This window comes from Oncorhynchus nerka, unplaced genomic scaffold, assembly GCF_034236695.1.
Source record: "Oncorhynchus nerka isolate Pitt River unplaced genomic scaffold, Oner_Uvic_2.0 unplaced_scaffold_1834, whole genome shotgun sequence".
Lineage (NCBI taxonomy): Eukaryota > Metazoa > Chordata > Actinopteri > Salmoniformes > Salmonidae > Oncorhynchus > Oncorhynchus nerka.
In genome coordinates, this window is record NW_027039495.1 from 31523 (window position 1) to 44634 (window position 13112).

Sequence of the window (13112 nt, forward strand, 5' to 3'; positions counted from 1 at the left end):
TCCTTCTCTGTCCTTAACCTCGTCTGTCCCATTCCTTCTCTGTCCTTAACCTCGTCTTTCCCATTCCTTCTCTGTCCTTAACCTCGTCTGTCCCATTTCTTCTCTGTCCTTAACCTCGTCTGTCCCATTCCTTCTCTGTCCTTAACCTCGTCTGTCCCATTCCTTCTCTTTTCTTAACCTCGTCTGTCCCATTCCTTCTCTGTCCTTAACCTCGTCTGTCCCATTCCTTCTCTTTTCTTAACCTCGTCTGTCCCATTCCTTCTCTGTCCTTAACCTCGTCTGTCCCATTCCTTCTCTGTCCTTAACCTCGTCTGTCCCATTCCTTCTCTGTCCTTAACCTCGTCTGTCCCATTCCTTCTCTGTCCTTAACCTCGTCTGTCCCATTCCTTCTCTGTCCTTAACCTCGTCTGTCCCATTCCTTCTCTGTCCTTAACCTCGTCTGTCCCATTCCTTCTCTGTCCTTAACCTCGTCTGTCCCATTCCTTCTCTGTCCTTAACCTCGTCTGTCCCATTCCTTCTCTGTCCTTAACCTCGTCTGTCCCATTCCTTCTCTGTCCTTAACCTCGTCTGTCCCATTCCTTCTCTGTCCTTAACCTCGTCTGTCCCATTCCTTCTCTGTCCTTAACCTCGTCTGTCCCAATCCTTCTCTGTCCTTAACCTCGTCTGTCCCATTCCTTCTCTGTCCTGTCCCAACCTCGTCCTTCTGTCCCATTCCTTCTCTGTCCTTAACCTCGTCTGTCCCATTCCTTCTCTGTCCTTAACCTCGTCTGTCCCATTCCTTCTCTGTCCTTAACCTCGTCTGTCCCATTCCATCTCTGTAGGATGCACTTTGTTACCTTCATGGAGGTGAAGTTCCTTTGCTTGTCAAAGACAAACTCCATCTCCACATAGTCAGAGCCCAGACTCCCGTTCCTCCAGCCCACATAGTCGTATCCAGGCCATACATGGTACTGCCGCGTCACCAGGAAGTCATCTTGACCAGTCACACCGTCCGTCAGCTGACCCAACCCCCCAGACAGTTTCCTTGGGAGAAGGAAGGCACAATAATTGACTGGATTTATAGTGTTTTTCCAGTGCTCAAAGCGCTTTATATATTAAGGAGGGGAAACTAAATCAAAGCAGGGTAAAATATAGAGTTCTAGTGCATTTCAGGTCGAATTCTAGTAGTATTTGTTGGCTTGTTGTTTCATCTGGAGATGTAAGTCTCTGAAATCTGACGTTGCCTGGTTCATTATGTGTGTGTGTGTGTGTGATGGTGTGTGTGTGTGTGTGACGGTGTGTATGCAGGCACCAGGCCTACCTTCGTTCGTGGGCGCCGTCGTATGTGGAGTCGTTGAGGCTGGCAATGGGATACCCAGGAGGCATCATCAGCTGACCTTCAGGAGAGCTGTATGACGTCAGGCCGTCTACAGTGGAGGACACGGGGGGACAGTGGTAGAGAAGGAGGAGGAGACGAGGGGGGACAGTGGCAGAGAAGGAGGAGGGGGGACAGTGGTAGAGGAGGAGGAGGCGAGGGGGACAGTGGTAGAGAGGAGGAGGAGACGGGGGAAAGTGGTAGAGAGAGGAGGAGGAGACGGGGGGACAGTGGTAGAGAAGGAGGAGGAGACGGGGACAGTGGTAGAGAGAGGAGGAGAAGACGGGAGACAGTGGTAGAGAGGAGGAGGAGGAGACAGGGGACAGTGGGTAGAGAGGAGGAGGAGCCGGGGGGGACAGTGGTAGAGAGGAGGAGGAGACGGGGGACAGTGGTAGAGGAGGAGGAGACGGGGACAGTGGTAGAGAGGAGGAGGAGAGAGGGGACAGTGGTAGAGAGGAGGAGGAGACGGGGGGACAGTGGTAGAGAGGAGGAGGAGACGGGGACAGTGGTAGAGAGGAGGAGGAGACGGGGACAGTGGTAGTAGAGAGGAGGAGACGGGGACAGTGGTAGAGAGGAGGAGGAGGAGAGGGGGGACAGTGGTAGAGGAGGAGGAGACGGGGGACAGTGGTAGAGGGAGGAGACGGGGGGACAGTGGTAGAGGAGGAGGAGACGGGGACAGTGGTAGAGAGGAGGAGGAGGAGACGGGGACAGTGGTAGAGAGGAGGGAGGAGACGGGGACAGTGGTAGAGGGGAGGAGGCCGGGGGGACAGTGGTAGAGAGGAGGAGGGAGACGGGGGACAGTGGTAGAGAGGAGGAGGAGGAGGGGGACAGTGGTAGAGAGGGAGGAGACGGGGACAGTGGTAGAGAGGGAGGAGGAGGAGACGGGGGGACAGTGGTAGAGGAGGAGGAGATGGGGGACAGTGGTGGGAGAGAGGAGGAGGAGACGGGGGGACAGTGGTAGAGGGGAGGGAGGACGGGGACAGTGGTAGAGAGGAGGAGGAGACGAGGGGGGGACAGTGGTAGAGAGGAGGAGGAGGAGGGAGGGAGATGGGGGACAGTGGTAGAGAGGAGGAGAAGGAGTGGAGATAGTGGTAGAGAGGAGAAGGAGGAGGGAGGATAGTGGTAGAGAGGAGAAGGAGGAGTGGAGATAGTGGTACGGAGGAGACGGAGGAGTGGAGATAGTGGTACGGAGAAGACGGAGGAGTGGAGATAGTGGTAGAGAGGAGAAGGAGGAGTGGAGATAGTGGTAGAGAGGAGAAGGAGGAGTGGAGATAGTGGTACGGAGGAGACGGGGGACAGTGGTAGAGAGGAGGAGGAGGAGTGGAGATAGTGGTAGAGAGGAGAAGGAGGAGTGGAGATAGTGGTAGAGAGGAGAATGAGGAGTGGAGATAGTGGTAGAGAGGAGGAGGAGACGGGGACAGTGGTAGAGAGGAGAAGGAGGAGTGAGATAGTGGTAGAGATGAGAAGGGGAGGGAGTGAGATAGTGGTAGAGAGGAGGAGGAGACGGGGGACAGTGGTAGAGAGGAGAAGGAGGGAGTGGAGATAGTGGTAGAGAGGAGAAGGAGGAGTGGAGATAGTGGTAGAGAGGAGGAGGAGACGAGGGGGACAGTGGTAGAGAGGAGGAGGCCGAGGGGACAGTGGTAGAGAGGAGGAGGGAGACGGGGGGACAGTGGTAGAGAGGAGGAGGAGGCGGGGGGACAGTGGTAGAGGAGGAGGAGACGGGGGGACAGTGGTAGAGAGGAGGAGGAGACGGGGGACAGTGGTAGAGAGGAGGAGGAGACGGGGGACAGTGGTAGAGAGGAGGAGGAGACGGGGGACAGTGGTAGAGAGGAGGAGGAGACGGGGACAGTGGTAGAGAGGAGGAGGAGACGGGGACAGTGGTAGAGAGGAGGGAGGAGACGGGGACAGTGGTAGAGGAGGAGGAGGGACGGGGACAGTGGTAGAGAGGAGGAGGAGACGGGGGACAGTGGTAGAGAGGAGAGCGGGGGACAGTGGTAGAGAGGAGGAGACGGGGGGGACAGTGGTAGAGAGGAGGAGACGACGGGGGGACAGTGGTAGAGAGGAGGAGGAGGGACGGGGGGACAGTGGTAGAGAGGAGGAGACGGGGACAGTGGTAGAGAGGAGGAGGAGACGGGGGGACAGTGGTAGAGAGGAGGAGGAGGCGGGGGGACAGTGGTAGAGAGGAGGGAGAGGGGGGACAGTGGTAGAGAGGAGGAGGAGACGGGGGACAGTGGTAGAGAGGAGGAGAAGGAGACGGAGGAGTGGAGATAGTGGTACGGAGGAGACGGGGGACAGTGGTAGAGAGGAGGAGGAGAGGGGGGACAGTGGTAGAGAGGAGGAGGAGACAGGGGACAGTGGTAGAGAGGAGGAGGAGACGGGGACAGTGGTAGAGAGGAGGAGGAGGAGACGGAGGACAGTGGTAGAGAGGAGGAGGAGACAGGGGACAGTGGTAGAGAGGAGGAGGAGACGGGGGACAGTGGTAGAGAGGAGGAGGAGGGAGACGGGGGACAGTGGTAGAGAGGAGGAGAAGGAGACGGGGAGTGGAGATAGTGGTACGGAGGAGACGGGGGGGACAGTGGTAGAGAGGAGGAGGAGGAGGAGAGGGGACAGTGGTAGAAAGGAGGAGGAGGAGGAGGAGATGGGGGACAGTGGTGAGAGGGGAAGGAGGAGAAGGAGTGGAGATAGTGGTAGAGAGGAGAAGGAGGAGTGGAGATAGTGGTAGAGAGGAGAAGGAGGAGTGGAGAGATAGTGGTACGGAGGAGACGGAGGGAGTGGAGATAGTGGTAGAGAGGAGAAGGAGTAGTGGAGATAGTGGTAGAGAGGAGAATGAGGAGTGGAGATAGTGGTAGAGAGGAGAAGGAGGAGTGGAGATAGTGGTAGAGAGGAGAATGAGGAGTGGAGATAGTGGTAGAGAGGGAGAATGAGGAGTGGAGATAGTGGTGGTAGAGAGGAGGAGGAGACGGGGGACAGTGGTAGAGAGGAGAAGGAGGAGTGGAGATATTGGTAGAGAGGAGGAGGAGACGGGGGACAGTGGTAGAGAGTAGAAGGAGACGGGGGACAGTGGTAGAGAGGAGAAGGAGGAGTGGAGATAGTGGTAGAGAGGAGAAGGAGGAGTGGAGATAGTGGTAGAGAGGAGAATGAGGAGTGGAGATAGTGGTAGAGAGGAGGAGGAGACGGGGGACAGTGGTAGAGAGGAGAAAGAGACGGGGGACAGTGGTAGAGAGGAGGAAGGAGGAGTGAGATAGTGGTAGAGAGGAGGAGGAGGAGTGGAGATAGTGGTACGGAGGAGACGGAGGGAGTGGAGATAGTGGTAGAGAGGAGAAGGAGGAGTGGAGATAGTGGTAGAGATGAGAAGGAGGAGTGGAGATAGTGGTAGAGAGGAGGAGGAGACGGGGGACAGTGGTAGAGAGGAGAAGGAGGAGTGGAGATAGTGGTAGAGAGGAGAAGGAGGAGTGGAGATAGTGGTAGAGAGGAGGAGGAGACGTGGGACAGTGGTAGAGAGGAGAAGGAGGAGAGGGGACAGTGGTAGAGAGGAGGAGGAGACGGGGGACAGTGGTAGAGAGAGGAGGAGGAGACGGGGACAGTGGTAGAGAGGAGGAGGAGACGGGGGACAGTGGCAGAGGAGGAGGAGGAGGGGGGGACAGTGGTAGGGAGGAGGGAGGAGAGGGGGGACAGTGGTCGAGAGGAGGAGGAGACGGGGACAGTGGTAGAGAGGAGGAGGAGACGGGGGACAGTGGTAGAGAGGAGGAGGAGACGGGGGACAGTGGTAGAGAGGGGAGGAGAGACGGGGGACAGTGGTAGAGATTAGGAGGAGACGGGGGGACAGTGGTAGAGAGGAGGAGGAGACGGGGACAGTGGTAGAGAGGAGGAGGAGACGGGGGACAGTGGTAGAGAGGAGGAGGAGACGGGGACAGTGGTAGAGAGGAGGAGGAGACGGGGACAGTGGTAGAGAGGAGGAGACGGGGGACAGTGGTAGAGAGAGGAGGAGGGGGGACAGTGGTAGAGAGGGAGGAGAGGGGGGACAGTGGTAGAGAGGAGGAGGAGACGGGGGGACAGTGGTAGAGAGGAGGAGACAGGGGACAGTGGTAGAGAGGAGGAGGAGGGGGGACAGTGGTAGAGAGGAGGAGGAGGCAGGGGGACAGTGGTAGAGAGGAGGAGACGAGGGGGACAGTGGTAGAGAGGAGGAGGAGACGAGGGGACAGTGGTAGAGAGGAGGAGGAGACGGGGGACAGTGGTAGAGGGAGGAGACGGGGGACAGTGGTAGAGAGGAGGAGGGAGACGGGGCCAGTGGTAGAGAGGAGGAGACGGGGGGACAGTGGTAGAGAGGAGGAGGAGACGGGGGGGACAGTGGTAGAGGAGGAGAAGGAGACGGAGGAGTGGAGATAGTGGTACGGAGGAGACGGGGGACAGTGGTAGAGAGGAGGAGGAGACGGGGGACAGTGGTAGAGAGGAGGAGGAGACAGGGGACAGTGGTAGAGAGGAGGAGGAGACGGGGGACAGTGGTAGAGAGGAGGAGGAGGAGACGGAGGACAGTGGTAGAGAGGAGGAGGAGACAGGGGACAGTGGTAGAGAGGAGGAGGAGACGGGGGACAGTGGTAGAGAGGAGGAGAAGGAGACGGAGGAGTGGAGATAGTGGTACGGAGGAGACGGGGGACAGTGGTAGAGAGGAGGAGGAGGAGACGGGGGACAGTGGTAGAGAGGAGGAGGAGGAGGAGGAGATGGGGGACAGTGGTAGAGAGGAGGAGAAGGAGTGGAGATAGTGGTAGAGAGGAGAAGCAGGAGTGGAGATAGTGGTAGAGAGGAGAAGGAGGAGTGGAGATAGTGGTACGGAGGAGACGGAGGAGTGGAGATAGTGGTAGAGAGGAGAAGGAGGAGTGGAGATAGTGGTAGAGAGGAGAAGGAGGAGTGGAGATAGTGGTACGGAGGAGACGGAGGAGTGGAGATAGTGGTAGAGAGGAGAAGGAGGAGTGGAGATAGTGGTAGAGAGGAGAATGAGGAGTGGAGATAGTGGTAGAGAGGAGGAGGAGACGGGGGACAGTGGTAGAGAGGAGGAGGAGGAGTGGAGATAGTGGTAGAGAGGAGAAGGAGGAGTGGAGATAGTGGTAGAGAGGAGAAGGAGGAGTGGAGATAGTGGTAGAGAGGAGAATGAGGAGTGGAGATAGTGGTAGAGAGGAGGAGGAGACGGGGGACAGTGGTAGAGAGGAGAAGGAGGAGTGGAGATATTGGTAGAGAGGAGGAGGAGACGGGGGACAGTGGTAGAGAGGAGAAGGAGAGGGGGGACAGTGGTAGAGAGGAGAAGGAGGAGTGGAGATAGTGGTAGAGAGGAGAAGGAGGAGTGGAGATAGTGGTAGAGGGAGAATGAGGAGTGGAGATAGTGGTAGAGAGGAGGAGGAGACGGGGGACAGTGGTAGAGAGGAGAAGGAGACGGGGGACAGTGGTAGAGAGGAGAATGAGGAGTGGAGATAGTGGTAGAGAGGAGGAGGAGGACGGGGGACAGTGGTAGAGAGGAGAAGGAGACGGGGACAGTGGTAGAGAGGAGGAGGAGACGGGGACAGTGGTAGAGAGGAGAAGGAGACGGGGGACAGTGGTAGAGAGGAGAAGGAGGAGTGGAGATAGTGGTAGAGAGGAGGAGGAGGAGTGGAGATAGTGGTAGAGAGGAGGAGGAGACGGGGGACAGTGGTAGAGAGGAGAAGGAGGAGTGGAGATAGTGGTAGAGAGGAGGAGGAGACGGGGGACAGTGGTAGAGAGGAGAAGGAGGAGTGGAGATAGTGGTAGAGAGGAGGAGGAGACGGGGACAGTGGTAGAGAGGAGAAGGCGACGGGGACAGTGGTAGAGAGGGAAGGAGGAGTGGAGATAGTGGTAGAGAGGAGAAGGGAGGAGGAGATAGTGGTAGAGAGGAGGAGGAGACGGGGACAGTGGTAGAGAGGAGAAGGAGACGGGGGACAGTGGTAGAGAGGAGGAGGAGACGGGGGACAGTGGTAGAGAGGAGAAGGAGGAGTGGAGATAGTGGTAGAGAGGAGAATGAGGAGTGGAGATAGTGGTAGAGAGGAGAAGGAGGAGTGGAGATAGTGGTAGAAAGGAGAAGGAGGAGTGGAGATAGTGGTAGAGAGGAGAAGGAGGAGTGGAGATAGTGGTAGAGAGGAGAAGGAGGAGTGGAGAAGTAGACTCCGTTCTGAGTCATCATTTTAACTGATCGGAACAGTTTCACAAACACACGCAGACGCGCACGAGCACACACACACATACATACACACACACACACATACACACACACACATACACACACACACATACACACACACACACATACATACACACACACACAAACACACACAAAAACACAGCAATCCCTAATCCCCCTGTGGTGTGTTTACAGACCCAATACCACCTAGATTAATCGTGTCCCAACAACACAAACAAGCATTTCGCTACACTCACAATAACATCTGCTAACCATGTGTGTGTGACCAATACAATTTGATTTGATATATCTTCCTTTTACTTGAACAGAGAGACGACCACAGAACACATTATGCTGTACAACATTATGTGTGTGTGTGTCAGAGGAGGCTGGTGGGAGGAGCTATAGGAGGACAGTCTGAATCTAATGGCCGGAATGGAATCAATGGAACGTTATCAAACACGTGAAACATATGGAAACCACATGTTTGACTTAGTTCCATTGAATCCATTCCAGCCATTACAATGAGCCCGTCCTCCTATAGCTCCTCCCACCAGCCTCCTCTGGCACACACACACACACACACACACACACCCAAATACATGCTGTGAGAAATAGTGAGAAATGTTGTGTAGCATAATGCATTCTGTGGTCGTGTGTACGTGTCTGTGTGTGCCTGCTCTCACCGTGCCAGGGGCAGCCGTACAGCTCCAGTCTCATACACACAGTGGTGGGCATCTTGGTGACGGGGATGAGACGGATGTAGCGGCTGATGATGGGCGGGTGAAGGTCTTTGATCACAGAGACATAGGCGTTGTCATTCGCCTCCATCGTCTGACAAGAGATTAGAACCAGTTCAATTACAGAACGGTCCTATGTGACTCCGTAGGGTAAAGCTTGGTGCTGTCAAGGTTATGGCTTTGATTGCTGGTGGGGTCACCATTATGAAAATATACGCATGTATTGTTGGATGGAAACAGTCAGCTAAATAGGGTACTTTATATAATAAACGACACCCTAAATCATCCCTTCTTACACATAGTCTTGTGGTTCAACACAACAATGTAAAACATACTGGTTTTATAATCGTTCCAAAACCTACAGGACATTTCTTTGGCCTAGCCTGGACAAAATCCTTTTCTCTGCTCCTCTACAACTGTATTTGACCACTAAACAAAACATACTCTATATGTTTTTGTCAGTCAAATTCATAATGTTTTGTGCTCTGGTCATTTCAGCATAAAAAGATTTCCTCAAGAATGGCTCATAATAGTTAGAAACCTAACACAACATTTGTATGCTCCCTTCCCCCCATTGTTCACCTCACTTCCCCCCATTCTTCACCTCCTCCCCATTGTTCACCTCCCTTCCCCCCATTCTTCACCTCCTCCCCATTCTTCACCTCCCTTCCCCCCATTCTTCACCTCCCTCCCCCCATTCTTCACCTCCCTTCCCCCCATTCTTCACCTCCTCCCCATTCTTCACCTCCCTTCCCCCATTCTTCACCTCACTTCCCCCATTCTTCACCTCCCTTCCCCCAATTCTTCACCTCCCTTCCCCCATTCTTCACCTCCCTTCCCCCATTCTTCACCTCCCTTCCCCCATTCTTCACCTCACTTCCCCCATTCTTCACCTCCCTTCCCCCATTCTTCACCTCCTCCCCATTCTTCACCTCCCTTCCCCCATTCTTCACCTCCCTTCCCCCATTCATCACCTCCCTTCCCCAATTCTTCACCTCCCTTCCCCCATTCTTCACCTCCTCCCCATTCTTCACCTCCCTTCCCCCATTCTTCACCTCCCTTCCCCCATTCTTCACCTCCTCCCCATTCTTCACCTCCTCCCCATTCTTCACCTCCCTTCCCCCATTCTTCACCTCCCTTCCCCCCCATTCTTCACCTCCCTTCCCCCATTCTTCACCTCCCTTCCCCCAATTCTTCATCTCACTTCTCCCTATTCTTCACCTCCCTTCCCCCATTCTTCACCTCCTCCCCATTCTTCACCTCCCTTCCCCCATTCTTCACCTCACTTCCCCCATTCTTCACCTCCTCCCCATTCTTCACCTCCCTTCCCCCCATTCTTCACCTCCCTTCCCCCATTCTTCATCTCCCTTCCCCCATTCTTCACCTCCCTTCCCCCATTCTTCACCTCACTTCCCCATTCTTCACCTCACTTCCCCCATTCTTCACACCACTTCCCCCCATTCTTCACCTCCCTCCCCCCATTCTTCACCTCCCTTCCCCCATTCTTCACCTCCCTTCCCCCATTCTTCACCTCCCTTCCCCCATTCTTCACCTCCCTTCCCCCATTCTTCACCTCCCTTCCCCCCATTCTTCACACCACTTCCCTTTTCCTGCACTCCTCACTTCCTCACCTTATTGCCAAGGCGATTCTTCCAGGATCTCCAGAGCTGGCCGTCGTGGCTGTAGTTCAGGCGGTACATGCGGGCGAATTCTTTACCCGAGTTCCGAGCATAGCGGCCCTGTGTTCCCACCACTGTCAGGAAGGTGAGCTGGCCCAGGTCGACCTGCAGGTACTGGGTGTCAGAGGGCTGTAGGAGCCCCGCTGGGCACCACGCCCCGTCACCCTCCTCCCGGTTCAACCTGATAGGTTTAGGTTTATTTGAACATCTCGGTACATATGCATAAACATACATAAAATATCATATCATACAATTTTTTATGTTTTTACACACTATATAGATGACTAAATGATGACTAAGAGATTACTAAATTATGACTAAATGATGAATAAATGTATGGAAAGACAGATTGGCATACCACTAAACTGATAAATAGAAGAACGGAGAGGAAGATAAAGAGAGATAATTCATGGAATGAAGAGAGAACATTTTGACCATATATCAAGAATACACTTCTTACACGGGCATTGTGATGTAATCAATGAACACTCACCTGGCATATTGTGGCCCAGTGGTCTCGTACCATTGGCTGGAGGCGGTGATGTCATGGTCTTTGATCCTGCCATCCTCCATGCCAAGAGGATAGCGGCAGTGTGCTGCCGTAGAGGAGTCAGAGCCGGCAGAAAGTGAACTGGAGGTCATTACTAGTCATACCGTCTCCGGCATTGAGGACAAACGGACTTACACTGGCTGATATGTGGTGGTCTCACCTACTAGCTATCTTAAGATGAATGCACTAACTGCAAGTTGCTCTGGAGAAGAGTGTCTGCTATATGAGTGAAGAGTGTCTGCTATATGAGTGAAGAGTGTCTGCTATATGAGTGAAGAGTGTCTGCTATATGAGTGAAGAGTGTCTGCTATATGAGTGAAGAGTGTCTGCTATATGAGTGAAGAGTGTCTGCTATATGAGTGAAGAGTGTCTGCTATATGAGTGAAGAGTGTCTGCTATATGAGTGAAGAGTGTCTGCTATATGAGTGAAGAGTGTCTGCTATATGAGTGAAGAGTGTCTGCTATATGAGTGAAGAGTGTCTGCTATATGAGGAAGAGTGTCTGCTATATGAGTGAAGAGTGTCTGCTATATGAGTGAAGAGTGAAGAGTCTGCTATATGAGTGAAGAGTGTCTGCTATACGAGTGAAGAGTGTCTGCTATATATGAGTGAAGAGTGTCTGCTATATGAGTGAAGAGTGTCTGCTAGTAGGCGAGTGAAGAGTGTCTGCTATATGAGTGAAGAGTGTCTGCTATACGAGTGAAGAGTGTCTGCTATAGGAGTGAAGAGTGTCTGCTATATGAGTGAAGAGTGTCTGCTATATGAGTGAAGAGTGTCTGCTATATGAGTGAAGAGTGTCTGCTATATGAGTGAAGAGTGTCTGCTATATGAGTGAAGAGTGTCTGCTATATGAGTGAAGAGTGTCTGCTATATGAGTGAAGAGTGTCTGCTATATGAGTGAAGAGTGTCTGCTTTATGAGTGAAGAGTGTATGCTATATGAGTGAAGAGTGTCTGCTATATGAGTGAAGAGTGTCTGCTATATGAGTGAAGAGTGTCTGCTATATGAGTGAAGAGTGTCTGCTATACGAGTGAAGAGTGTCTGCTATATGAGTGAAGAGTGTCTGCTATATGAGTGAAGAGTGTCTGCTATATGAGTGAAGAGTGTCTGCTATATGAGTGAAGAGTGTCTGCTATATGAGTGAAGAGTGTCTGCTTTATGACACAAAATGTACAATCATAACCTCAACCATTAGTGAGGAAAACGCTGCTGACCCAAGATCAACGTCAAGAGGCAACTTCAGCCTCCACTGCCTTACTTAGTTAGTACTTTTTAAAATGGGCCTGTGAAATGTAGCATCTATATGCAGTCTGCAGGGACTGAATGGTCAGTGTGTGTACACTTGTGTGTACGTGGAGGGAGAAGTGCCAGACAGTTTGACGGTATTGACGTAGGTAGAGTTAGTTAGGTTAACAAAAATAAGCCCTCTGAAATCCCATGGAAGGAAATTACAGTTGGGGTTTAAAGAGGGGAGACTTAAATATGGGGTGCGTCCCAATTAATATCTCCTTTTCCTGAAGTGTCCACTTGTTCAATACTGCCCCCAAATGTAAAAGCATTTGATAATTGGTGGCATGTGCTCGTGGGAATTTACAACATCTATTTTTTTTTTTACACCACCTTTCAAATCAGTGAAGGGAAGTAAACAAGTGCACATTTCAGGAGGAAGGAGAGAGAATTGGGACCAGTCCAGGGTCTAATAGGTGACAAATACTGATTGGTTAGCAATTGTGCATGTTCACCAGGTGTGTGGTATGACTGGCAACAATGGGATGGGGGATAAGAGCGTCTGCTAAATGACTTAAATGTAATGTAAATGAGTAACAGCAGCTGACTCACCTGGGTCGATCTGGGCATTGGCATTGGCTTGAAAGACCAGCAGCAGATAGAGCAGCATGGTGGGCCTTAAATGTCTGAGGACAGATATAGACAGAGGCTACATCTCTGAGAGAGAGAGAGAGAGAGAGAGAGAGAGAGAGAGAGAGAGAGAGAGAGACAGAGAGAGACAGAGAGAGAGAGAGAGGCATAAAGAGAGAGAGAAAGAGAGAGAGAGAGAGAGACAGAGAGAGACAGAGAGAGAGAGAGGCATAAAGAGAGAGAGAAAGAGAGAGAGAGAGAGAGAGAGAGAGAGAGAGAGAGAGTCAAAGAGAGATTTCTGGAAGAAGAGGCATAGCTACCATATTAGAGAGAGCAAAAGAGAGAGAGAGAGAGAGAGAGAGAGAGAGAGAAAGAGAGAGAGAGTGTGTGTTTTAGTCAAATGACCCATCACAATTTCTGGAAGGTTGTTGGTTCATAGCTACCATATTATGCTCCTCTTTGTATGTGTTTGCAGAGCAAAATATGAATTTCCGTCACAAGACAAATGAAGTCTGATTCTATTCTACTCAATTCTATTTTACATACAGTACCAGAAATACAAGTAACTATTATGCACTGATGATTGTAGTAAACACAGACCTGGTTATAACATTCACACTACTGTAAATGCCACCGTATCATTCTGTGGTAGGCCATGATTCATATTTTGTATCATCTAACAGTTTCTTTGAAGGACTGTGTGAATCGCCTCGGGCCTTGAGAATGAGACACTGAACGTACTGTCAACTGAGG

General features: G+C 52.4%; 1 protein-coding gene across 1 annotated transcript; it reads right to left on the reverse strand.

Moving 5' to 3' along the window:
- Positions 1–720: 720 nt before the first annotated feature.
- Positions 721–12444, reverse strand: LOC135567761 (discoidin domain-containing receptor 2-like). Its single transcript, XM_065014984.1, has 6 exons — positions 12342–12444; positions 10448–10550; positions 9907–10135; positions 8222–8369; positions 1301–1406; positions 721–1023 (listed from the first exon to the last, which is right to left on the reverse strand). Exons 1-6 carry the CDS (start codon positions 12397–12399, stop codon positions 726–728), a joined length of 942 nt encoding a protein of 313 aa, XP_064871056.1. The 5' UTR covers positions 12400–12444; the 3' UTR covers positions 721–725.
- Positions 12445–13112: the final 668 nt, after the last annotated feature.